This window comes from Salvelinus alpinus, chromosome 3 (genome assembly GCF_045679555.1).
Source record: "Salvelinus alpinus chromosome 3, SLU_Salpinus.1, whole genome shotgun sequence".
Classification (NCBI taxonomy): Eukaryota; Metazoa; Chordata; class Actinopteri; order Salmoniformes; family Salmonidae; genus Salvelinus; species Salvelinus alpinus.
In genome coordinates, this window is record NC_092088.1 from 81,203,016 (window position 1) to 81,228,878 (window position 25,863).

A 25,863-nucleotide genomic window follows, 5' to 3' on the forward strand; every position below is an offset into this window, starting at 1 on the left:
CTGATTGGCTAATTGACATAATTTGAGTCAATTGGAGGTCTACCTGTGGATGTATTTCAAGGCCTACCTTCAAACTAAGTGCCTCTTTGCTTGACATCATGGAAAAATCAAAAGAAATCAGCCAAGACCTCGGGAAAAAAATTGTAGACCTCCACAGGTCTGGTTCATCCTTGGGAGCAATTTCCAAACGCCTGAAGGTACCACGTTCATCTGTACAAACTATAGTACACAAGTATAAACACCATGGGACCACTTAGCCATCATACCGCTCAGGAAGGAGACGTTTTCTGTCTCCTGGAGATGAACGTACTTTGGTGCGAAAAGTGCAAATCAATCCCATAACAACAGCAAAGGACCTTGTGAAGATGCTGAAGGAAACCGGTACAAAAGTATCTATATCCACAGTAAACCGTGTCCTATATCGACACAACCTGAAAGGCCGCTCAGCAAGGAAGAAGCCACTGCTCCAAACCGCCATAAAAAAGCCAGACTACAGTTTGCAACTGCACATGGGTACAAAGATTGTTCTTTTTGGAGAAATGTCCTCTGGTCTGATGAAACGAAAATAGACCTGTTTGGCCATAATGACCATAGTTTTGTTTGGAGGAAAAAGGGGGAGGCTAGCAAGCCGAAGAACACCATCCCAACCGTGAAGCACGGGGGTGTCAGCATCATTTTGTGGGTGTGCTTTGCTGCAGGAGGGACTGGTGCACTTCACAAAATAGTTGGCTGTCACGTCCGTCGTTAGAATGAGACCAAGGCGCAGCGTGGTATACGTACATTCTCTTTTAATGAATGAACACCGAACAAACCAACAAAATGAACAAACGAAACGTGAAGCTATACAAAATAGTGCTGACAGGCAACTACACATAGTCAAGATCCCACAAACACAAATGAGGAAATGGCTACCTAAATATGATCCCCAATCAGAGACAACGATAAACAGCTGCCTCTGATTGGGAACCATATCAGGCCACCATAGAAATACAAAAACACCTAGATGACCCACCCAAGTCACTATCACGCCCCAACCAACACAGAGAAAAAACAGCTTACTATGGTCAGGGCGTGACATTGGCATCATGAAGAAGGAAAATATGTGGATATATTGAAGCAACATCTCAAGACATCAGTCAGGAAGTTAAAGCTTGGTCGTAAATGGGTCTTCCAAATGGACAATGACCCCAAGCATACTTCCAAAGTTGTGGCAAAATGGCTTAAGGACAACAAAGTCAAGGTATTGAAGTGGCCATCACAAAGCCCTGACCTCAATCCTATAGAAAATGTGTGGGCAGAACTGAAAAAGCGTGTGCGAGCAAGGAGGCCTTTAAACCTGACTCAGTTACATCAGCTCTGTCAGGAGGAATGGGCCAAATTCACCCAACTTATTGTGGGAAGCTTGTGGAAGGCTACCCAAAACGTTTGACCCAAGTTAAACAATTTAAAGGCAATGCTACCAAATACTAATTGAGTGTATGTAAACTTCTGACCCCCTGGGAATGTGATGAAAGAAATAAAAGCTGAAATAAATAATTCTCTCTACTATTATTCTGACATTTCACATTCTTAAAATAAAGTGGTGATCCTAACTGACCTAAGAGAGGGAATTTTTACTAGGATTAAATGTCAGGAATTGTGAAAAACTGAGTTAAAATGTATTTGGCTAAGGTGTATGTAAACTTCTGACTTCAACTGTAGGTACACACAGGTCGAGAGAAAGATTTGAGGTGACCGCATTCAATACCGCCTTGCACAATCTTACCTGCATCTAGCTGATCTAGGGTGTAATCAATAGTTGAAAACAACAGTTTCTATTGCACAAATTCAGTTATGTTTATCCCCGTTTTGTTCCGTTTGCTTCCATTTAAGAAAAGATTTTCAACGGAATCGGCAGAATGAATACACCCCTGATCACATGCAAATAGTTAACTTTCATAGCCACATACAAACAGCTCATTTTATTCCTTCTCGCATGTCTGTGACCAGGCGAAAAAACCTTTCCATGCCAAACCTTCATATCATTGATGCTACACACAGACTACATCGCTGTCATCATATTAGCTAAAGTAACGTCATAGTCAGCATAGCTAATAGAACTTACGTGTTAGTAAACCCGCTACAAACATGCAGTACAGTGTACAGTCAGCAAGCAGTTTAGCAGTTACACTTGCGTGCCCCGGTGGCAATAAATTAGTAAAACCAAAAGCTTACTTTGACTTGGAAGAGGTCCAGTGTTGGATAGTCATAGCCAGCTAGCGAACATAGCATTTGCTAGTTAAGTAAGTGAAAGTGAGTGAAAAAAATGAAGAAATATAGCTCTCTCTCTCTCTTGATCCTTCATGCTTGAAGAATTTAATTTGTTCAAATTTGTTCAACTATTGTCTTTCTCTATCTTTGAGTCAACTACTCACCACATTTTATGCACTGCAGTGCTAGCTACCTGTAGTACTATATTAATTCTCTGATCCTTTGATTGGGTGGACAACATGTCAGTTCATGCTGCAAGAGCTCTGATAGGTTGGAGGATGTCCTCCGGAAGTTGTTACTGTGTATGTCAATGGAAGGGGGTGAGAACCATGAGCCTGCTAGGTTTTGCATTGAAGTCATTGTATCCGGAGGAGAACGGAAGCTAGCTGTCCTCCGGCAACACAGTGGTGCTACCCTACAGAGTGTAATGAGGCAGCCTGGCCTCATCACCATTTTAAAAGGTCTTAATTCATGAAGTTAATATTTTCTAAATTGCTTATAGGTATATTCATGTGTGTTTTGGATAAAGTGCACTAGTCCATTTCCATGAAAGCTATCTACCATTTTAGGTGTTCCTGACCTTAATTGTTTGCTTAAGAGTTAGTTTGTCAGGTTTAAGCCAGGTGTGGTAGGTTAGATAATTAGCATGTCGTTCACCCATGCATCCATTCTCCCTCAGTAGTATTTCTAATCATGTTCAATTTGATTTAGCTCTCTCTTTTAAACTAAAGTGGACATGACTAAATATGGTAATTTAAATGAATTAATGCAATAAACTTAAATAACGTTTCCCATAGTGCTACCTGGTCTAATTTAACAATTAAAGTTCTTCAAATGAAATGCGCATTCTCATTGGTTAATAAGTGTTGGTGGGGTTGAGGAGTGAAGAGATACATGCTGTCCTTTTCTCTCAGCTCAGGGTTGAACACCATTTTATAATGTGCTCCATAGCAGTTTGTTTGTTGCGGCCTGTATGTACAGGCAGTTGATTTAAGCTGTTCTGGTAGACTCTCTTTAGTCCCAGTAATGAGAGAGTTGCTCTGTTTAGAGCTGGAAAAGGGGTAATCCCTAGTTATACTGTTTAGCATTTAAGCCCAGTCTAAGATGAAGTAGGAACCCTATTAAGGGGCTGAGCTTTAGACTCGCTGTCATTTTTGTGAGATTTCGTATCCTGAATGTTGCTGCTATGGACAACTGTGTGAGACAAGCCATTTATTCTGAAATCCTGCACCTGTAATAAATTCAAGTATTGTTTTTGTACAATCATGGGTCTTCATTCCCACCTATCACCTCCCTTGGCTACTCTGGGTCCGCTATTCTACACCATGCTTGGTTTAAAATATGAATTAGCTAATACGTAATGAGTATGATAACTCTTCAGGCTCATCACTTAAACATAAGACCACTCAGAGGTGAATGAATGGCAGCAGAGTTGTCTTCTGTGTCCTCCGCTACATGTGAGTACTTCCTCCAGCTCTAGGTGGCCAGTAGCAGGGATCCGGTTGATTTAGTAGGTGTACTGTAGTCTTTTCCCACAACCGCTGTTTCTCTAAATGGAGTGGAATGCCACGGGTCTGACAAGAGACTAGGCTAACTGTGTCTGCGCTCTCTTCTCTCCTGTCAGAGTATGTCTGAGGACCCGGTGGCAGTGGGCAGTAGTCGCTGGGTGTCTCAGTGGGCCAGTCCAGCTGCTAACCACACCAGAACCGACCCAGAGGGGTCTGGTGCTGAGTCACCTGCCTTCGTCCATCAGCAGAGAGGTACAGTAGGGCTCCTATATTTACCAAAATCAGGGGAATGTTAATCTGCATCTGTCTTAGCTAAGGTGTATTTTCATCACATAATGGCACTAAATTACTATGGTTGAGCAATATTTATTTAATTTGATTAAGAAATTTAGCTTTACTATTTGTTTTTTTCTTCCAGAAGCGGATGCCTTTGAGTCGGGCGTTTCCATCCGAAGTACCAGCTCTGCCAACTCCAGTCTCACCGAGCGTAAGCGCAGGACCCTCCCCCAGCTCCCCATCGACGACCCCCGGGCCAAGCCAGGGAAGAGCTTGTGCGGCCTGGGCCTGCATCGCTCAGAGATGGGGGAGAAACAGGACACGGAGCCCCAGGAAAAGGAGAGGCAGGTGGAGCATGAAGGAGACGGGGCGTGTTTTACCTCCATAGAGGAGGGGGATATGATGAACCAGACCAAGGCCCCACTACAGGCCTCCGCCAAGCCCTCTCTCAGACCTATGAGCAGCAGTGAGAAGAGGTCTGAGGAGAGGAGGAGGCGGGCGGAGGACAGGATTCAGCACCACAACAAAGGAGGAGGGGACAGGGGGGAGAAGTCAGGGGGCAAGCCTCTGGTCCGTCAGGGCAGCTTCACCATTGAGAAGCCCAGCGGTGTGGTACCCATTGAGCTGATCCCTCGGATCAAAGGTGATGCCGGTATCCTGGGCCGCGAGCACAGCGAGCGCAGTGACTCTGTGGGCAGCATGGACACAGCCACCCTGCTGAAGGACACAGAGGCTGTCATGGCCTTCCTGGAGGCCAAGCTGAGGGATGAGAACAAGCTGGACAGAGCCAACCGGGCAGGCTTCTTCTCCCCTGAGTCAGACGTGGACACGGCCAGCACCTACAACCAGGCGGCAGGGGAGGGAGAGAAGAAACCAGCTCACCAGAAACGCCGCTCCCTCAGCAGCCTGTACAAGGAGAAGAGCAACCTGAGCTCAACCTCCAAAACCGCTGCCAGCACCAATGCTCGCGAGCGCTTGGAGAGGAAGACCAAGACCAGAAATGATCCCAGCCGGCTAGATGCTCGCCGCTCCGTTCAGCCTGCCTCGTCGCGGGCACGCCAACCCTCCCAGGATCTCACAGATGACGACCAGACCTCGTCCTTCCCCATCTCCGACATTCTTTCCTCTGACCAGGAGAGTTTGCATAGTTGCACATACAGCCGCAGCCACTTCACCTCTACGGATGACCTGCTACATTCCAAACTGGAAGCCAAATCCAGCTGCAAGACCAGCTCCAGTAAGTCTAGTAAGACTCTCCAGGCCGCCACAGCTTCCTCCCTGGGGAAACAGGCCTCTCTGCCCCAGCCACGGCCTACCAGAACCTCCCTGCTCCGCCGGGCCCGGCTGGGGGACACATCCGACACGGACCAGGCCGATGCAGACAGGATGTCTGTGGCCTCCGAGGTGTCCACCACCAGTTCCACGTCCAAGCCTCCATCTGGTCGTAAAGGGCCCTCGCGGCTAGACATGCTGGCCCAGCCCAGGAGGATGCGGCTGGGCTCTATCTCGGCCCGTAGTGACTCAGAGTGTACAGTAGGCCGGAGCAGCACCTCCTCCCCTCGCCTGTCTGCAGAGACCATACTGCGCCTGGGCCTCCGCTCCTCCACTCCCACCGACAACAAACTGGCTCCTCGCATGAGGGCCAACAGTGTGTCCAAGCTGACCGAGGCCAAGTCCAGAATCAGCCCCTCCATCCACAGCACTCCCTCAGGTGAGATCAGGTTCTCATCTCTGATAGGTTCACTCAGAAAATAAAGGACAGATTGAAACACTCAGTATTTTATTATTTAATGTAAACAGTTAAAGAGCAAGTCAACTGTGTTTTTTCATCCCGTTGTTTCCAAATCCCCCACACCCTCCATCCCACCGTACCTTCTCCGCTATGCAATCTGGTTTCCGAGCTGGTCACGGGTACACCTCTGCCACGTTCAAGGTCCTAAATGATATCATAACCGCCATCGATAAGAGACAGTACTGTGCAGCTGTATTCATAGACCTGGCCAAGGCTTTTGACTCTGTCAATCTCCACATTCTTATCGGCAAACTCAATGGCCTTGGTTTGTCAAATGACTGCCTCGCCTGGTTCACCAACTACTTCACAGACAGAGTTCAGTGTGTCAAATCGGAGGGCCTGTTGTCCGGACCTCTGGCAGTCTCTATGGAGGTTAAAAAACATGAGCTGGCGCACACCCAGAATAATAGTTTGTGTGGAGGTGCTGACTAACGGCGAATAAACTATAAACTATCAAAATAAAGTCGCACACTCCATGTATAATCTCCCAGCAATTTAATGGGTATTTATCACTTTTCGGCATCACTGTGCCTTCCTCAGGGTAATGTCATGAATACTTTAACCAGGTTATGTAAACACACAGTGCAAGCGCCTGGTGCAAGTATTCATGACATTACCCTGAGGAAGGCACAGTGATGCCAAAACGTTGATAAATACCCATTAAATTGCTGGGAGATTATACATGGAGTGTGCGACTTTCTTTATTTTGATAGTTTATAGTCTATATGGGGGTGCCACAGGGTTCAGTTCTCGGGCCGACTCTTTTCTCTGTACACATCAATGATGTCGCTCTTGCTGCTGGTGATTCTCTGATCCACCTCTACGCAGACGATTACATTCTGTATACTTCTGGCCCTTCTTTGGGCACTGTGTGAACTAACCTCCAGATGAGCATCAATGCCATACAACTCTCCTTCCGTGGCCTCTAATTGCTCTTAAATGCAAGTAAAGCTAAATGCATGCTCTTCAATTGATCGCTACCAGCACCTGCCCGCCCGTCCAGCATCACTACTCTGGACAGTTCTGACTTAGAATATGTGGACATCTACAAATATCTAGGTGTCTGGTTAGACTGTAAACTCTTCTACCTCCAACACTCTACTCAGCAAATTGGTTGCAGTCTATCACAGTTTTGTCACCAAAGCCCCATATACTACCCAACACTGCGACCTGTATGCTCTCGTTGGCTGGCTCTTGCTTCATATTCGTCGCCAAACCCACTAGGCTCCAGATCATCTATAAGTCTTTGCTAGGTAAAGCCCCGCCTTATCTCAGCTCACTGGTCACCATAGCAGCACCCACCCGTAGCACGTGCTCCAGCAGGTATATTTCACTGGTCACCCACAAAGCTAATTCCTCCTTTGGCCGCCTTTTCTTCCAGTTCTCTGGATTGCAAAAATCACTGAAGCTGGAGACTTCAAGCCTATCAACTCCCGGACTTCAAGCCTATCAACTCCCGAGATTAGGCTGGTGTAACCGATGTGAAATGGCTAGCTAGTTAGCGGGGTGCGCGCTAATAGCGTTTCAAATGTCACTCGCTCTGAGACTTGGAGTAGTTGTTCCCCTTGCTCTGCATGGGTAACGCTGCTTCGAGGGTGGCTGTTGTCGATGTGTTCCTCGTTCGAGGCCAGGTAGGAGCGAGGAGAGGGACGGAAGCTATACTGTTACACTGGAAATACTAGAGTGCCTATAAGAACATCCAATAGTCAAATGTATATGGAATACATATGGTATAGAGAGAAAAGTCCTATAAATACTATATTAATTCTTATGGCTGAAGTCCCGTTAACGGGATCGATATGACAACAGCCAGTCGAAGTGCAGGGCGCCAAATTCAAAAAACAGAAATCTCATAATTCAAATTCCTCAGACATTCATGTGTCTTATATCATTTTAAAGGTAATCTCGTTGTTAATCCCACCAAAGTGTCCGATTTCAAATAGGCTTTTCAGCGAAAGCACTACAAACGATTATGTTAGGTCACCACAAAACCACAATAATCACAGCCATTTTTTCCAGCTAAAAATAGCTTCACAAAAACCAGAATAGAGATAAAATTAATCACTAACCTTCGATTATTTTCATCAGATGACACTCATAGGACTTCATGTTACACAATACATGCATGTTTTGTTTGATTAAATTCATATTTATATAAAAAAATCGGAGTTTACATTGATGCGACTAGATTCACTAGTTGCAAAAACATCAAGTGACTTTGCATAGCCACATCGTTTCAACAGAAATACTCATCATAAATATAGATGATAATACATATATACACAGGGAATTATAGATATACCTCTCCTTAATGCAACCGCTGTGTCAGATTTCAAAAAAACTTTACGGAAATATAAACCATGCAATAATCTGAGACGGAGCTCAGGTGATTAGCCAAATTAGCCACCATGTTGGACTCAACAGAAACCAGAAAATACATGATAAATGTTTCCTTACCTTTGAGGAATTCATCAGAATGCAGTCCTAGGAATCCCAGGTCCACAATAAATGCTTGATTTGTTCGTTCATGTCCGTTATTTATGTCAAATTAGCTACTTTCGAATTGTTTACCAAAACCCTAACCAAAGTCTCAAAGCGTGACCACTATAATGTGACGAAATGTCCAAACGTTTCGTTACAGTCAGTAGAAACATGGCAAACAATGTACTGAATCAATCTTTAGAATGTAGTTAACATACATCTTGAATAACGTTCCAACCGGAGAACTACATCGACTTCAATTGAGAGATGGAACGGAGCTGTCTCTCACGTGAACGCGCGTGTTGAATGCATGGTCACCTCATGGGACCTCATACTAAATTCTGTCTCCTTCGACCCCCCTTCACATTAGAGTCATCAGACTTAGTTCTGTTGACTGCTGACATCTAGTGGAAGCCGTAGGAAGTGAAAACGAATTCATATGTCTCTGTATTTTGAATAAAAGCTTGGTTGAAAATATGGCACCCCCAGAAAAAATACGAACAGGCAGTGGAACTTCTCAGGTTTTTGTCTGCCATATGAGTTCTGTTAATCTCACAGACTTAATTCAAACAGTTTTAGAAACTTTAGAGTGTTTTCTATCAAATACTAATAATAATATGCATATTGTAGCAACTGAGACTGAGGAGCTGGCTGTTTACAATGGGCACCTTTCATCCAAGCTACTCAATACTGCCCCTTCAGCCATAAGAAGTTAACTACAACCTAAAACCTCTTACCTTGGAATATTGAAGTCTCATGTTAAAAGGAACCACGAGCTTTCATATGTTCTCATGTTCTGAGCAAGAAACTTAAACGTTAGCTTTTTTACATGGCACATATTGCACTTTTACTTTCTTCTCCAACACTTTTGTGCCAATACAATAGCTTCCGTCTGTCTCCTCGCTTCTACCTGGGCTCGAACGAGGAACACATCGACAACAGCCACCCTCGAAGCAGCGTTACCCATCGCTCCACAAAAGCCGCGGCCCATGCAGAGCAAGGGGAACAACTACTCCTAAGTCTCAGACTAAGTCTCAGAGCGAGTGACGTTTGAAACACTATTAGCCCGCACCCCGCTAACTAGCTAGCCATTTCACATCGGTTACACCTGCCTAATCTCGGGAGTTGATAGGCTTGAAGTCAAACAGCGCAATGCTTGAAGCTGAGTGAAGAGCTGCTGACAAAACGCACGAAAGTGCTGTTTGAATGAATGCTTACGAGCCTGCTGCTGCCTACCACCGCTCAGACTGCTCTATCAAATCATAGACTTAATTATAACATAATAACACACAGAAATACAAGCCTTAGGTCATTAATATGGTCAAATCCGGAAACTATAATTTCGAAAACAAAACGTTCATTATTTCAGTGAAATACGGAACCGTTCCGTATTTTATCTAACGGGTGGCATCCATAAGTCTAAATATTGCTGTTACATTGTACAACCTTTAATGTTATGTCATAATTACGTAAAATTCTGGCAAATTAGTTCGCAACGAGCCATGTTGCCCAAACTGTTTCATATACCCTGACTCTGCGTGCAATGAACACAAGAGAAGTGACACAATTTCACCTGGTTAATATTGCCTGCTAACCTGGATTTCTTTTAGCTAAATATGCAGGTTTAAAAATATATACTTCTGTGTATTGATTTTAAGAAAGGCATTGATGTTTATGGTTGGGTACACGTTGGAGCAACGACAGTCCTTTTTCCGGGAATGCGCACCGCATCGATTATATGCAACGCAGGACACGCTAGATAACTACACATGGTTGATGATATTACTAGTTTAACTAGTGATTATGATTGATTGATTTGTTTTTTATAAGATAAGTTTAATGTTAGCTAGCAACTTACCTTGGCTTCTTACTGCATTCACGTAACAGGCAGGCTCCTCGTGGAGTGCAATGAGAGGCAGGTGGATAGAGCGTTGGACTAGTTAACTGTAATGTTGCAAGATTGAATCCCAGAGCTGACAAGGTAAAAATCTGTCGTTCTGCCCCTGAACAAGGCAGTTAACCCACCGTTCCTAGGCCGTCATTGAAAATAAGAATGTGTTCTTAACTGACTTGCCTAGTTAAATAAAGGTGTAAAAAAAAACAAAAAAAACATGATTTGTGTTGAGATCATTATGTGCCACTGTTAAAATCACATCTATCTTGTCATGGTTTGTGTTGAGATCTTTATATGCCACTGTTAAAACCACATCTATCTTGTCATGGTTTGTGTTGAGATCTTTATATGCCACTGTTAAAACCACATCTATCTTGTCATGATTTGTGTAGAGATAAGAGTTACAGAAGTCTGCTTGGCTTGCTTTAAGATAGAATGCTTTAGACAATGTGAGCATCCGCTGCTTTTTGAATGACTGAAATAACCTCAAATACAGTTATCAAGAGATAATTGTGTTGTATCTTTCTCCCTGACCTTAGCCTCTAACAGGTGGAGACGGCTGCCCCCAGAGTATGGATCCACCTCCGAGGAGGAGTTTGGCTCCAACAGGACTTCCCCCAAACCCGGGCGCCCCCTGCGCCCACACCCGGTCCTGAGGGGTACCAGACTGGGGGGCTCCACCAGCAGCCTTAACTCTGGTCAGGTTGGCCCTGGAGGCGTGGTCCTCAAACACCGCATGAGAGAACAACAGGGGGAGTACGTCAAGGACTGGACCGCTCACAGCGAGGAGATTGCCAGGTACTCATCTACTGAAGCTTATACACACGACGGCATGTGTACACACACACACACACACAAGGAAGCTCAGTTCAGTTTATATGCCTCATGGACATGGCACAGGTGGTAAATATGATCTGGAGATAGAGCATCCCCAGGAATAGGTTAGTGTTTTCACTCTCATTAAACAATTGTGATCTTTAGTTAGTCCACTCTAACTGAGGTGCTCTGTTTTGTCAAGCTGTAATAAATTGTTCCCGACTCAGCAGGGACTTTCACATAGTATGATGGTCATGAGATAGAACCATCCCACTGGGCAAAAACTGCTTGAATCAACATTGTTTCCACAAAAAAAGTGGAAAACTGATTGGATTTGGATCAGGGAGACTGAACTGGGCAGACAGAGGTGAGAAAAGGACAGATTCATACTGCCTCAGAGCAAGCACAAGATATTTCTTACAAAAGAAAGGACCTACATCAGACAAGGAGATTGAAAGTAATGGAAGATAACGTTATGTTATCGCAAGCATCTCTTAGTGTAAATTGTTTTTTGTTCAGGTTCCCTGCATACAATGCCCGTGTAGGATATTGTCGTTTACAAGTGAATATTGTCAATTCACTTCGGCCTCTAGATGTAGGTTAGACAATTGTCAATCTTTAGAATGGTTCTATGTGCTGTGTCAATTGATTATACAGTAGGCTAAGTGCTTTTTGTTGAGGCTGACATACAGAAGTTCCTCAATGTCTAATGAGTAGTCTTGGGTAATACTGTATCATTGTGAGATATCTGTGTGTACTGATTTAGAGAAGTGTTGCAGCAACCTGTCTGGTTATTTCCCTGTGTGCGTAGGATCAGTCAAGACCTGACCAAGGACCTGGCCATCCTCGCCCGGGAGATCCACGATGTGGCCGGAGAGATCGACTCGGTCAGCTCCTCTGGCACGGCTCCCAGCACCACGGTCAGCACCGCCGCCACCACACCCGGTTCCACCATTGACACCCACGAAGTGGTAGGCCGCACGCAGGAAGGCACGCAGGAGGGCTTGCAAAAGGTGTTTGACTTCTTCCTTCCTTCTACTACTAATGCTCAACATACTGCTTCAGCATCACTTTGGCTTTGATCTGCTGCACAAGGTGTGGACTGTGAACTGGCATTATGCTTTGATCTGCTGCACAAGGTGTGGACTGTGAACTGGCATTATGCTTTGATCTGCTGCAGAAGGTGTGGACTGTGAACTGGCATTATGCTTTGATCTGCTGCACAAGGTGTGGACTGTGAACTGGCATTATGCTTTGATCTGCTGCAGAAGGTGTGGACTGTGAACTGGCATTATGCTTTGATCAGCTGCAGGAGGTGTGGACTGTGAACTGGCATTATGCTTTGATCTGCTGCACAAGGTGTGGACTGTGAACTGGCATTATGCTTTGATCAGCTGCAGGAGGTGTGGACTGAACTGGCATTATGCTTTGATCAGCTGCAGGAGGTGTGGACTGTGAACTGGCATTATGCTTTGATCAGCTGCAGAAGGTGTGGACTGTGAACTGGCATTATGCTTTGAGCTTTCCTCTATCCCATTTTGAGTATGCTATATACTGTTCAGATATAACTAAAGTGTGTATATTAAAATGTTCTTAACGAGCTTTCATTGACCTTTCTCTGCTAACTTCTTTAATACCTAATTAATCTAACTCATATTATGATAATCTGGATAATCTGTAGCATGGTGATAGTATACATTAATACCGAGTAGATACAGTATAACATGCTCCAGTCGTGGTTAAGTTGTGGAAACCACAGCATCATACAGATGCCACATATAACTGGCCCTCATCACTTCCTCTTCCCCTCATAGCTGATTGACTGTGTGTTTGACGAGAGCCTCAACTTCAGGAAGATCCCTCCCATGGTGCAGAACAAGGCCCCTGAGATAAACGGACACCCTGTGGAGCGCCGCCCCCGCGCCCCAGACAGCCTGGACTGTGTCCTCCAGAGACGCACATGGAACAGAGATGAGGCGGTGTTGGACAGTCTGCTGCTCACATCTGTCTCTCAGCTGTCAGCCCAAATCAGACAGTCTGTTGACAAAACAGCAGGAAAAATACGGTAACAATCAAGCTCTTTATGTTGTTTATCTCTATATCTGACATTCACAAGAGATCAAGGAGATGTTAGCAAAGCAAGTCTTAGCTCTATGAACTATGATTTTTCCAGAATATTGTTCAAAGACAAGGACAGGAATTGGGATGAGATTGAGAGCAAACTCCGATCTGACAGCGACATACCACTCCTCAAAACCTCCAACAAGGTAAGGAAAAAACAGGTTGTACATGTATTTTTTCATTATTGTTAAAAAATAATAATAATGCATCATAACAAAGCAATTTTTATAAGGAAGATACTTTTATTCCTCTCTAATGCCACGACTTCCCTTTACCTCTCTTGGAGTAGAACATCTCCTCTATCGTCTTGGAGCTGAAGAGAGTGGAGAAGCAGCTACAAGGTGTGAGAGCGCGGCAGACCACCGCTAAGAGGAGTGTGCATTGCAAATAGATTCAGACTTATACACACATTAGTTTCACTACATGCATTCCACCTGCTTCAACATATATGATCACAACCAAACACAAGCTCATCTTTTTCAACCATTCTCCTGTATTTCTCATACAGTGATAAATGTCATGGTGGATCCTGAAGGCACCCTGGATGCCCTGAGCAGCCTTGACCTGACCAGCCCCCTTACACCCAAGCCCTCTCCTGCTTCTCAGGGGCCCCAGAAGACCCTCCCAGGCCCTGCAGCCAAGGGCTACACCGCCTCTTCGGCACCCACTGAGGGGTCAGGGTCTGTGTCAGCCAGAGACCTGGGAAGCCCGCACTTCAACCGCATCCACCCCAGTGGAGAAGAGAGTGCCATCACTCAGAAGTGAGGAGGTTCCCACCCTCTGCGATGCTTCGTATATAGAACACCTGCCTCATAGAACATTTTCCCCTCTTTCGGGAATATTTCAGAATGAACATCCACCACCCTATAACCAGTAACCTACCAAAGCTAACAGTAAAGAGTTTTTTTTTAATGTGAAATAATCGTGAATAAAATAAACGTGAAATAAGTGTACAGTGGAGCAAACTCAAAATGTTACTTATTGTATTTTGAATGATAATGTATCTGTTTTGCTGGTAATCTGTTTTCTATCTATTTTCTGCACACATTTGTCTAAAATACTGAATTTCAACTTCTCCGAGCAATTCTGTACCCAGAGAATCTTATATGGTAAAATGCAATTTTCATGAAAAAATGTTTTTACTGTTAAAAACTATTTAAGACTGTTACAGTAGCATGTTAAACTATGTTACAGTACAGTAATGCTTGTATGTAGTCTAAACGATTCATTTTTGGAACGCGACGCAAACGGACCTCCGTTGGCTCCGTTTGCGTAGACATTGAGTAGAGCCCTTACGCCTGGTCCTTGACCTGAATTACATATTTCATATGATTGGCATTACTTGATATTTTTCCTGTTATGACTATGCGGTATCTTTGTAAACTGGAAGTGAAAACGAAAATGTGACGTCGACCGGATCTTTTTCATCTTGGACTGTTCTGAATCCCTCCTCTTTACTGTAGTACTTTATACAGTAACATGAGTCCATAATAGTTTATAAGATGTACACCCTGAATGGCCTTTGTTGGAGAGAGCTGGTTGGTCTTCTACCAAAAGGACCTCTGTCTGTTTAGTGTTGATTTACAAGGACTTTAAATTGGTCTTTGAAATTGTATGAAACAACATGACTGCAACAAAGTTACCGTCAAAGCTTCATTAGCTGTAACCACTGTCATTAAAGAAAGAAGTTACCGTCAAAGCTTCATTAGCTGTAACCACTGTCATTAAAGAAAGACGTTACCGTCAAAGCTTCATTAGCTGTAACCACTGTCATTAAAGAAAGAAGTTACCGCCAAAGCTTCATTAGCTGTAACCACTGTCATTAAAGAAAGAAGTTACTGTCAACGTTGCATTAGCTGTAACCACTGTCATTAAAGAAAGAAGTTACCGTCAAAGCTTCATTAGCTGTAACCACTGTCATTAAAGAAAGAAGTTACCGTCAAAGCTTCATTAGCTGTAACCACTGTCATTAAAGAAAGAAGTTACCGTCAAAGCTTCATTAGCTGTAACCACTGTCATTAAAGAAAGAAGTTACTGTCAACGTTGCATTAGCTGTAACCACTGTCATTACTACATATATGAATGAGGATCATAAGACTTCTATAGCAAGCCTTTTACTGACATTGAATCGCTCACTATTCTACATTTCCATAAGGGAGGGTGTTTTCATGTACTCATACAGTATGTGTGTATAGACTTGACATCCTCACTGTGTTTGCTGCTTCTCTTTAGTTCCCTTTTGGAGGGTTAGCCTGACCATTTTACAAGCCTTTCATGTAAAGTTATATGTCCTAGAATAAAATGTATTCAAGATAGTGCAACAGTATTTAGATACTTAAGCAATAGTGAAGTTAGGTACCAGAAGACATGCTCCATCTTTTCTGCTTCGTATACAGACTTTGATGTCACTAAGTGCCCAGTTTGAATAGTAAAATGGCATAATGTTTTTTAAAGATGAGGAATCATCAAGAGTGGGCTGAAATTGTATAATTTGTCAAATGTGTCAAAGGCTCTTCTAGTGTCACCGTGAGTGGTTTTAGGATTCAAAAGGACAAAACCAAAAACCTAAATGGAACAGCTGATATCAGAATGAGATGCCTCTGTACCTATCCTCTGCACACCATCATGTTTGTCAGTATATTACATTAAAAAAAGAAAGTGATGGGAATACTGAAGTGCTCGGTACACTTTTTTTGTTCATTTGAAAGTTTACACATCTTATCAGTGTTTTACTTTTCTGTTTCATGTTTTGTATAAACCACCATTTTATTTATTTTGTTAATTCAATGTATTTTATTGTTGCAATTCATGTTTTTTGTTATGTTACTTTTTTTCAATGAAATAAAAAGTTTAGATTCTTCCCTTATTTACATGGATTTTTGCTGTAGAAACAAGACAGGTTGGTATTCAATGAGTTATAGTTTGCACACCTATTTCATGGTGACTCATACGTTTTCATACTGAGCAATTTTTAGACTGGTTTGTGTGCTCACCTTAACACTGATGATGGTTTGATACCTAAACATTTGAATTTAGTTTTTCACCTTTCATTTATGCACTTTTCTGCTCAATGCACTTTTTTAGGTATAATCATCATGTCCAAATCAATCATCTCTATTTTTGCAGCCTCCGTTTTGGATTTGTCCACAAGGTCTGAGAGGTCTCCATCTCTCCTAATAATCATGTTGTGTAACCTATGCACCTGTAACAGAAACTATTTGATATAAAGGACATTTAAATAGCGCAGACGGCCATCCATAATTGCTCTGCCGTAGCATTTTTTTTTTTATCAGGAAAAATGTATGAGTAAAATTTCCTTTAGGAATGTACAGGAGTAAAAGCAAAAGTTGTCACAAATATAAATATACCCCTAAAAATATACCCCTAAAACTAGCCTACTTAAAGGAATACTCCAAAAACTGTATTTTGGTATTTGTTTCATTAGTTCATTGTTGACATAGTTCCAAAATATTTTGCTTATCAGCAATCAAGTTTTCGAGATATGTAACTTGAAAACTTCATTGCTGACTTCCAAGACTTGTGAGCTACTGCCTGGGATTTAGCTAAGCAGGGGTAACATTGCACTCTTGGAAGACTCGGGTTCGTAAATAATTCTCAGCCGTTAGCTTCGTCCACGACTGCCTCATGTGAACTATAATCCCGACGCAGTGTTTTAACTTTTAATAACATCAATATGGCTTTTGAAACATTTGGCCCTTATCTTTCATCAGCGAGGAAGAATCCTTTAAAAAAAAGTAATATTTAACTGTAGCAGTTAGAGATCCATACAGCTATGGGAGCCTCCATCCTACTAAACTACACTGTAGCAGTTACAGATCCATACAGCTATAGCGGCCTCCATCCTACTAAACTACACTGTAGCAGTTACAGATCCATACAGCTATGGAGCCTCCATGCGACCAAACTACACTTCCCCAGTTAAGGTTAGACACAGGTGTTCATAACATGCTAGATAGCTAATTAGCACAGGTGGTCGTCTCTTGTCTTCCGTCTGTTTTCTGGAGATCTGGCTGTGTGGGAACACTAACCATAATCCCTATCAAGGTGTGTCTCCTTTTTTAAACTTTTAATATATGTTTTATTTCTCGCTAATATGAAAGATAAGGTCCTTATGGTTCTAAAACCGTACATCCTTCCATCACCAAAAAGTACAGAATTACTGTGGATCACCCTGTAAATTATTATCTTTTTCATCTAACGTTAGTCTCTGACTCTTGAAACTACCTTTCCCACAAACCCTTTGGGCAAAGTGCTCAATTCCATCATCGAACTGCGACGTTGCCCAGCGCAACGTTTACCGATCCGAGGCGACTGATATGTAAACGTCAAGCTAGACCTTCATATTTTCAAACAACGGGGCAATCAAACTCAAGTCTTTACATTTAATTTAAAGGTAGTCAATGCCAAAAATAAGGTAAGATCTTGTTTGCCACTTTGGTCTTCTAATTTTGCATGTTTTTCTAAACTAACGTTAGCTAACTAACTAGCAGCAGAGGACCGTCCTTTTTAGCAAACCATTTAACCACAGTTAAACGGGTTTTAGCTAGTTACCAGTATATTTTATATAATGTTACGCTTGCGAATGTTAGCTAGCTACCCAGCTATTAACAACATTGTTTTGGGAGACAACAAACTATCAGAATGAACAAATAAGGTTACATCGTGACGTTTGTCTAGTAGTGACACGCTATGGGAGTTGGCCTCTGCGGAGGTTCAGAGTCGGGAGGACGGGACAGGAAGGGAGGAGGATGGCGGAGTTGATCCAGGGTCACTCAACGAGAGAACCGTGTTCTTCATTGGGAATAAAGCAGGGGTAAGCTGTAGCCATCTTTATGACTGTGTGTCTGGAGAAACTAGCTAACAGTCCTCCTAATAGTGAGATCCGGGTTCTCTAAATCTGGTCCTGGAGAGCTACTGGGTGTGAAGGCTTTTGTTCCAGCACAGCAGTAACCTACAAATCAATTTTATGTGTCACATACACATGGTTAGCAGATGTTAATGCGAGTGTAGCGAAATGCTTGTGCTTCTAGTTCCAACAGTGCAGGAATACCTAACAATTCCCCAACATCAACCTAATACACACAAATCTAAAGGGGTGAATGAGAATATGTACATGTAAGTATATGAATGAGCGATGGCTGAGCGGCATAGGCAAGGTGCAATAGATGGTATGAATTACAGTATTTGCATGTGATATGAGTAATGTACGATATGTAAACATTTTGAAGTGGCAATATTTACAGTGCATTGTATAAAGTAACTTGTGATCCATTTCTTAAAGTGGCCAGTGAGTGGGTTTCAATGTAGGCAGCAGCCTCTCTGAGTTAGTGATTGCTGTTTAGGAGTCTGATGGCCTTGAGATAGGCCCGGCGTCGATGCACCCGTACTGACCTCGCCTTCTGGATGGTAGCTGTGTGAACAGGCAGTGGCTCGGGTGGTTGATATCCTTGATAATCATATTCCCCCCTCTTAGGGTAAAACTACAATTTTGCTCCGGTGCCTCGACAGGTGAGTTTATTCTCAGTACCACTGATGTATTTTTATAGTGAGATACTAGTATAGCTGTCTCTATTTCTGTGAATTATATGTTGTTCTCTTCTAGGGATGAACCTCCTAAACCAACTCTAGCGTTGGAGTACACCTTTGGTAGACGGGCGCGAGGACACAACACTGTATGACACCGCTTTCATTTGTACAATTCCAGGGAGCTGATAGTGTGTGATTATCAGTCTGACCTGTTGTTCTCCTCCTCCAGCCCAAAGACATAGCTCACCTGTGGGAGCTGGGAGGAGGTACCTCCCTGTCAGACCTGGTTCAGATCCCCATCACTGCTCAGAATGTTAGGTCAGTCCCAGTCCCACTACCTAAACTGCTTCTTAAATGAGTAGTTCATCACATGCCCTCTTCTCTAAAGCCACTCTGCAGAGACATTGTGCTGATGAAAGTAAAGAGGTTTGTGTGTGATTTATCAGGTCTCTGTCTGTGGTGCTGGTTCTGGACCTGTCCAAGCCCAATGCTCTATGGGGAACCATGGAGAGGCTGCTTCAGACAACACGGACCCAGGTGGAGAAAGCTTGCTCCAAGCCACAAAGGACACTAGAGTCCAAAGCTGGGTCCAAGCAGCAGGCCCAGAACAGACCCCTAATGGTCCTCCCTAAAGACCACCCGGTAAGACAACAACTTTTTCTAGTAGTTATGATTTAAAAAAAGCACAGCATTATTAATGTAAAAGGAGTCTTTGCTACATAGGATATTAACTATGAGTCTCCCAACAGGACAGAGAGCTGATCAACCCCTTCCCTGTTCCACTGCTGATTATTGGCAGCAAGTTTGATATATTTCAGGTGAGATATGTTTTCTACTCATCTGAGAGGTATTGATATAAAAAAGTACACTACCGGTCAAAAGTTTTTGAACACCTACTCATTCTAGGGTTTTTCTTTATTTTCACTATTTTCTACATTGTAGAATAATAGTGAAGACATCAAAACTATGATATAACACATATGGAATCATGTAGCAACCAAAAAAAGTGTTAAGCAAGTCATATTTTTTGTATTTGAGATTCTTCAAATAGCAACCCTTTGCCTTTTTTAAAAATGTTTTTAACTAGGCAAGTCAGTTAAGAACAAATTCTTATTTTCAATGACAGCCTAGGAACAGTGGGTTAACTGCCTTGTTCAGGGGCAGAACGACAGATTTTTACCTTGTCATCTCAGGGATTCGATCTTGCAACCTTTCGGTTACTAGTCCAACGCTCTAACCACTAGGCTACCTGCCTTGATGACAGCATTGCACACTCTTTGCATTCTCTCAACCAGCTTCATGAGGTAGTCACCTGGAATGCATTTAAATTAACAGGTGTGCCATCTTAAAAGTTAATTTGTGGAATTTCTTTCCTTATTAATGCATTTGAGCCAATCAGTTGTGTTGTGACAAGGTAGGGGGGTATAGAGACGATAGCCTTATTTGGTAAAAGACCAAGTACATATTATGGCAAGAACAGCTCAAATACGCAAAGAAAATGAAAGTCCATCATTACTTTTAGACATGAAGGTCAGTCAATACAGAAAATGTGCAGTTGCAAAAACCATCAAGCGCTATGATGAAACTGTCTCTCATGAGGACCACCACAGGAATGGAAGACACAGTTACCTCTGCTGCAGAGGATAAGTTCATTAGAGTTACCAGCCTCAGAAATTGCAGCCCAAATAAATACTTCACAGAGTTCAAGTAAGACGCATCTCAACATCAACTGTTCAGAGGAGACTGTGTGAATCAGGCCTTCATGGTCGAATTTCTACAAAGAAACCACTACTAAAGGACACCAATAATAAGAAGAGACTTGCTTGGGCCAAGAAACACGAGCAATGGACATTAGACGGTGGAAATGTGTCCTTTGGTCTGGAGTCCAAATTGTAGATTTTTGGTTCCAACCTCTTCTTTGTGAGACGCGGTGTGGAGGAAGGGATGATCTCTGCATGTGTATTTCCCACCGTAAAGCATGGAGGAGGAGGTGTGATGGTGTGGGGGTGCTTTGCTGGTGACCTATGTGATTTATTTAGAATTCAAGGCACACTTAACCAGCATGGCTACCACAGCATTCTGCAGTGATACGCCATCCCATCTGGTTTTGGCTTAGTAGGACTATCATTTGTTTTTCAACAGGACAATGACCCAACACACCTCCAGGCAGTGTAAGGGCTATTTTACCAAGAAGGGGAGTGATGGAGTGCAGCATCAGATGACCTGGCCTCCACAATCCGCCGACCTCAACCCAAATGAGATGGTTTGGGATGAGTTGAACCGCAGAGTGAAAGAAAAGCAGCCAACAAGTGCTCAGCATATGTGGGAACTCCTTCAAGACTGTTGGAAAAGCATTCCAGGTGAAGCTGGTTGAGAGAATGCCAAGACTGTGCAAAGCTGTCATCAAGGCAAAGGTTAGCTATTTGAAGAATCTCCTATAAAATATATTTTGATTTGTTTAACACTTTTTATGTTACTACATGATTCCATATGTGTTATTTCATAGTTTTGATGTCTTCAGTATTATTCTACAATGTAGAAAATAGTAAAAAATTTAAGAAAAACCGTTGAATGAGTAGGTGTGTCCAAACTTTTGACCGGTAGTGTATATTCACCCTGAAGAATGTAGTTGTTGGATTTGTTTACAATTGTTGGCTATTTCTGTTGATTTCTGGTTTTGTGGAAAAGTTAGCGTATTTGACGGATAAATACATTTTCTTTGTAGGACTTTGACTCGGAGAAGAGGAAGGTGATCTGCAAGACCCTTCGGTTTATTTCTCATTACTACGCAGCTTCTTTAATTGTAAGAACCGTAGTGCTAATAGTCATAATCACAGTTGCCAATGTGCCTATGCATATCAGTATTTCACTGTAGGCTATATCAAACAAGTATCTCAAGTGCTATGTATGAGTGATGGTATCGTTTCATTACACAAGATGTTCTATTATTTCTGCCTCACCATCTGTCCATCCTTTCACCTGTCTGTTCTCTCTCCCTCACCATTGTTCCATCCTTTCACCTGTCTATTATCTACACCATCTGTCCATCCTTTCACCTGTAGTTTACCAGCAGCAAGTCTGAGAGCTTGATGTCCAAAACTAAGAGCTTATTCACACAACTAGGATTCGGGACAGAGAAGGGGTAAGAGCTGTTGTACCCTCCATCTGTCTATGCCACAGTTTGTCAATGCCACAGTTTGACAGTGCCACAATTTGTCATAATTTGAGAGGACTAGACTTAGGCTCAGTATAATTAATGTCCACTGTCATTCAACATTAACACAGATGTACATGTTTCCTCCTATACTGACAGGAAATCTATGTCCTCTGACCTCAGTAAGCCTCTAATCATTCCTGCTGGGATGGACTCTCTCAGCCAGATAGGTGAGTTGTGTTTAGCACCCCCTTGTGGTAACAATCATTATGGCATTGTTAAAGTGCCCTACTGTTTATCATACTGATACTGTGTGTGTTATTGTAACATGACACAGTTGATGTCACTACTCTCCAGGTTCTCCCCCAACCACAGATGTGGACATTGGGACTCTTCATGCTAAAAACCCTCTAGATCTGTGGAAGAAAGTGTTTGAGGTCGTTTTCCCTCCTGAGGTAATTCCTGCATACGGACAAATACCCTCTCATTCACACACACAGGTTAATATATATATATGTGTGTGTGTGATACTGATCCATTACTCGTGTCGTCCACCAGAACACCAGTGACCACCACAGAGAGCTGAAGGACCCAGCAAAGGACCCCCAGTATAGTGAGCCCCAGATTGACTCCATGAGGGCCCAGAAAGACACGGTATGAACCCTGTCTTAACTCCAATGTTTCTGATCTGATTGGTCAAAAGCAAAAGTGGAAAAAAAATCTGAATTGGGCTGCCTGTGTAAACGCAACCCTAGGGTTAGAAGAGTTGGCTACAGCACACATTGTATGGGTCCATGGAGACTGTCAAGATTATCATGTTCTTCTAATCTAGCTCAAACATCTCTACTTGTCTTCTAGTAAGCCCAGTTACACTGCTTGTCTTCTAGTAAGCCCAGTTACACTGCTTGTCTTCTAGTAAGCCCAGTTACACTGCTTGTCTTCTAGTAAGCCCAGTTACACTGCTTGTCTTCTAGTAAGCCCAGTTACACTGCATTGCCCCGTAATAACCCTGAACTAAAGTAACCTCAGGTGTGTATCTGGCTGTAAGAGTCCAGATGATGTTTTATTGTCACTGAATCAGATAGCACTTCCATTGGACAGGGATCATGTGATGGGTGGAGTCAGCCAATAGGAGTTGAGAGGCTGGGGTACTGAATCCATGCCAGTATACAGAATGTGGATACTAAAGACTCAAACATGTACCTTGATAGATGAGTCTAGAAACCCAGACAGAGCCAATCGGTGGAACTTGCTTCAGATGCAACCTTTATAGATGGGTTTTTATGAGGTCAGAATTCAGTTCCGGGTCACACTGAGTTCATATGTTTTTACCAGCAATACTGATTGACTCTCTGTCATATACAGCATGTCAGATGTATCACCTAACTGAATCAGTCAGCTGAACCCTGAGCTCAGCATCCAGAACAGCTTTCTGTTATACTGCTTACGTTGTTTGACAGTCGTCTTGCATGGTATCCTGACATGGTTTTAACACTATAGGATTCTATAGGATAGATAAACCATGTAGAATGAACCCAGAACACTCATGATAACATTGTGCCTTCTGTCTTTTCTACAGGAACTGGATCAGTACAGGAGAAACGCGTCCAAGTCTTGGAAAGGCCTGGAACTGGAGACCTAATTTAATGGACTCATCAGCTCTCTCATCCAATGAGATCAAAACAACAGAATGTTCTAAAGCAACGGCAGACTTCAGCCATGGCAGATACCTATCCAGTCTTTTAATAAACTGTACAGACTTCAGCCATGGCAGATACCTATCCAGTCTTTTAATAAACTGTACAGACTTCAGCCATGGCAGATACCTATCCAGTCTTTTAATAAACTGTACAGACTTCAGCCATGGCAGATACCTATCCAGTCTTTTAATAAACTGTACAGACTTCAGCCATGGCAGATACCTATCCAGTCTTTTAATAAACTGTACAGACTTCAGCCATGGCAGATACCTATCCAGTCTTTTAATAAACTACAGACTTCAGCCATGGCAGATACCTATCCAGTCTTTTAATAAACTGTACAGACTTCAGCCATGGCAGATACCTATCCAGTCTTTTAATAAACTGTACAGACTTCAGCCATGGCAGATACCTATCCAGTCTTTTAATAAACTGTACAGACTTCAGCCATGGCAGATACCTATCCAGTCTTTTAATAAACTGTACAGACTTCAGCCATGGCAGATACCTATCCAGTCTTTTAATAAACTGTACAGACTTCAGCCATGGCAGATACCTATCCAGTCTTTTAATAAACTGTACAGACTTCATTATCATATACTGTAGAACATTTCATATTGATTGTTTTGGCTTCATACAGTTGAAGTCGGAAGTTTACATACATCTTAGCCAAATACATTTAAACTCAGTTTTTCACAATTCCTGACGTTTAATTATAGTAAAAATCCCTGTCTTAGGTCAGTTAGGATCACCACTTTATTTTAAGAATGTGAAATGTCAGAATAATAGTTGAGAGAATGATTTATTTCAACTTTTATTTCTTTCATCACATTCCCAGTGAGTCAGAAGTTTACATACACTCAATTAGGATTTGGTAGCATTGCCTTTAAATTGTTTAACTTGGGTCAAATGTTTCGGGTAGCCTTCCACAAGCTTCCCACAATAAGTTAGGGGAATTTTGGTCTATTCCTCCTGACAGAGCTGGTGTAACTGAGTCAGCTTTGTAGGCCTCCTTGCTTGCACTCGGTTTTTCAGTTCTGCCTACAGATTTTCTATAGGATTGAGGTCAGGGCTTTGTGATGGCCACTCCAATACCTTGACTTTGTTGTCCTTAAGCCATTTTGCCACAACTTTGGAAGTATGCTTGGGGTCATTGTCCATTTGGAAGACCCATTTGCGACCAAGCTTTAACTTCCTGACTGATGTCTTGAGATGTTGCTTCAATATATCCACATAATTTTCCTACCTCATGATGCCATCTATTTTGTGAAGTGCACCAGTCCCTCCTGCAACAAAGCACTCCCACAACATGATGCTGCCACCCCCGTGCTTCATGGTTGGGATGGTGTTCTTTGGCTTGCAAGCCTCCCCCTTTTTTCTCCAAACATAATGAATGTCATTATGGCCAAACAGTTCTATTTTTGTTTCATCAGACCAGAGGACATTTCTCCAAAAAGTACGATCTTTGTCCCCATGTGCAGTTGCAAACCGTAGTCTAGCTTTTTTATGGCTGTTTTGGAGCAGTGGCTTCTTCCTTGCTGAGCAGCCTTTCAGGTTATGTCGATATAGGACTCATTTTACTGTGGATATAGATACTTTTGTGCCTGTGTCCTCCAACATCTTCACAAGGTCCTTTGCTGTTGTTCTGGGATTGATTTGCACTTATCGCACCAAAGTACGTTCATCTCTAGGAGACAGAACGTGTCTCCTTCCTGATCGGTATGATGGCTGCGTGGTCCCATGTTTTTTATACTTGCGTACTATTGTTTGTGCAGATGAACGTGGTACCTTCAGGCGTTTACTCCCAAGGATGAACCAGACTTGTGGAGGTCTACAATTTATTTTCTGAGGTCTTGGCTGATTTATTTTGAGTTTCCCATGATGTCAAGCAAAGAGGCACTGAGTTTGAAGGTAGGAATACATCCAAAATACATCCACAGGTACACCTCCAATTGACTCAAATGATGTCAATTAGCTTATCAGTAGCTTCTAAAGCCATGACATAATTTTGGGGAATTTTTCAAACTGTTTAAAGGCACAGTCAACTTAGTATATGTACATTTTTGACCCACTGGAATTGTGATACAGTGAATTGTAACATTAGAAGTGAAATAATCTGTCTGTAAACAATTGTTGGGAAAATTACTTGTGTAATGCACAAAGTAGATGTCCTAACTGACTTGCCAAAACTATAGTTTGTTGACAAGAATTTTGTGGAGTGATTGAAAACGAGTTTTAACGACTCCAACCTAAGTGTATGTAAACTTCAGACTTCAACTCTACATAGATGTTCCTATTCATACATACAACTTGTAGTGGCTTCC

General features: G+C 42.6%; 2 protein-coding genes across 5 annotated transcripts in view; both read left to right on the forward strand.

Annotated features, from left to right (window-relative positions):
• Window positions 1-15,998, forward strand: part of LOC139571437 (centrosomal protein of 170 kDa-like) — a 72,393-nt gene extending 56,395 nt beyond the window's left edge. For both annotated transcript variants that reach the window (XM_071394309.1, XM_071394310.1), the window contains 8 exons: window positions 3,875-4,010; window positions 4,177-5,745; window positions 10,741-10,999; window positions 11,829-12,030; window positions 12,832-13,082; window positions 13,191-13,284; window positions 13,428-13,479; window positions 13,647-15,998. In XM_071394309.1, coding sequence (XP_071250410.1) covers window positions 3,875-4,010; window positions 4,177-5,745; window positions 10,741-10,999; window positions 11,829-12,030; window positions 12,832-13,082; window positions 13,191-13,284; window positions 13,428-13,479; window positions 13,647-13,903 — 2,820 coding nt within the window. In that variant the 3' untranslated portion in view covers window positions 13,904-15,998. The remainder of the gene's footprint in view (window positions 1-3,874; window positions 4,011-4,176; window positions 5,746-10,740; window positions 11,000-11,828; window positions 12,031-12,831; window positions 13,083-13,190; window positions 13,285-13,427; window positions 13,480-13,646) is intronic.
• Window positions 15,999-17,429: 1,431 nt separating this feature from the next.
• Window positions 17,430-24,137, forward strand: dync2li1 (dynein, cytoplasmic 2, light intermediate chain 1). Of its 3 annotated transcripts, none has more exons than XM_071394311.1 (13): window positions 17,430-17,573; window positions 17,837-17,972; window positions 18,633-18,667; window positions 18,762-18,831; window positions 18,915-19,003; window positions 19,132-19,327; window positions 19,435-19,503; window positions 21,411-21,488; window positions 21,748-21,827; window positions 21,999-22,069; window positions 22,197-22,294; window positions 22,398-22,493; window positions 23,419-24,137. In XM_071394311.1, the coding sequence occupies exons 1-13, from the start codon at window positions 17,560-17,562 to the stop codon at window positions 23,479-23,481; spliced, it is 1,095 nt and encodes a 364-aa protein (XP_071250412.1). In that variant the 5' UTR covers window positions 17,430-17,559; the 3' UTR covers window positions 23,482-24,137. The 3 variants fall into 3 exon arrangements, with proteins under 3 accessions (XP_071250412.1, XP_071250413.1, XP_071250414.1); XM_071394312.1 differs by having other exon boundaries at window positions 17,840-17,972; XM_071394313.1 differs by lacking the exon at window positions 21,411-21,488 and having other exon boundaries at window positions 23,419-23,651.
• Window positions 24,138-25,863: the final 1,726 nt, after the last annotated feature.

Bases quoted from the DNA above. Each gene is read 5' to 3' on its own strand.
- dync2li1 (XM_071394311.1), top strand. The intron at 21,828-21,998 runs GTAAGAGCTGTT...CTATACTGACAG, and splicing joins GGATTCGGGACAGAGAAGGG to GAAATCTATGTCCTCTGACC. The intron at 22,494-23,418 runs GTATGAACCCTG...TCTTTTCTACAG, and splicing joins TGAGGGCCCAGAAAGACACG to GAACTGGATCAGTACAGGAG.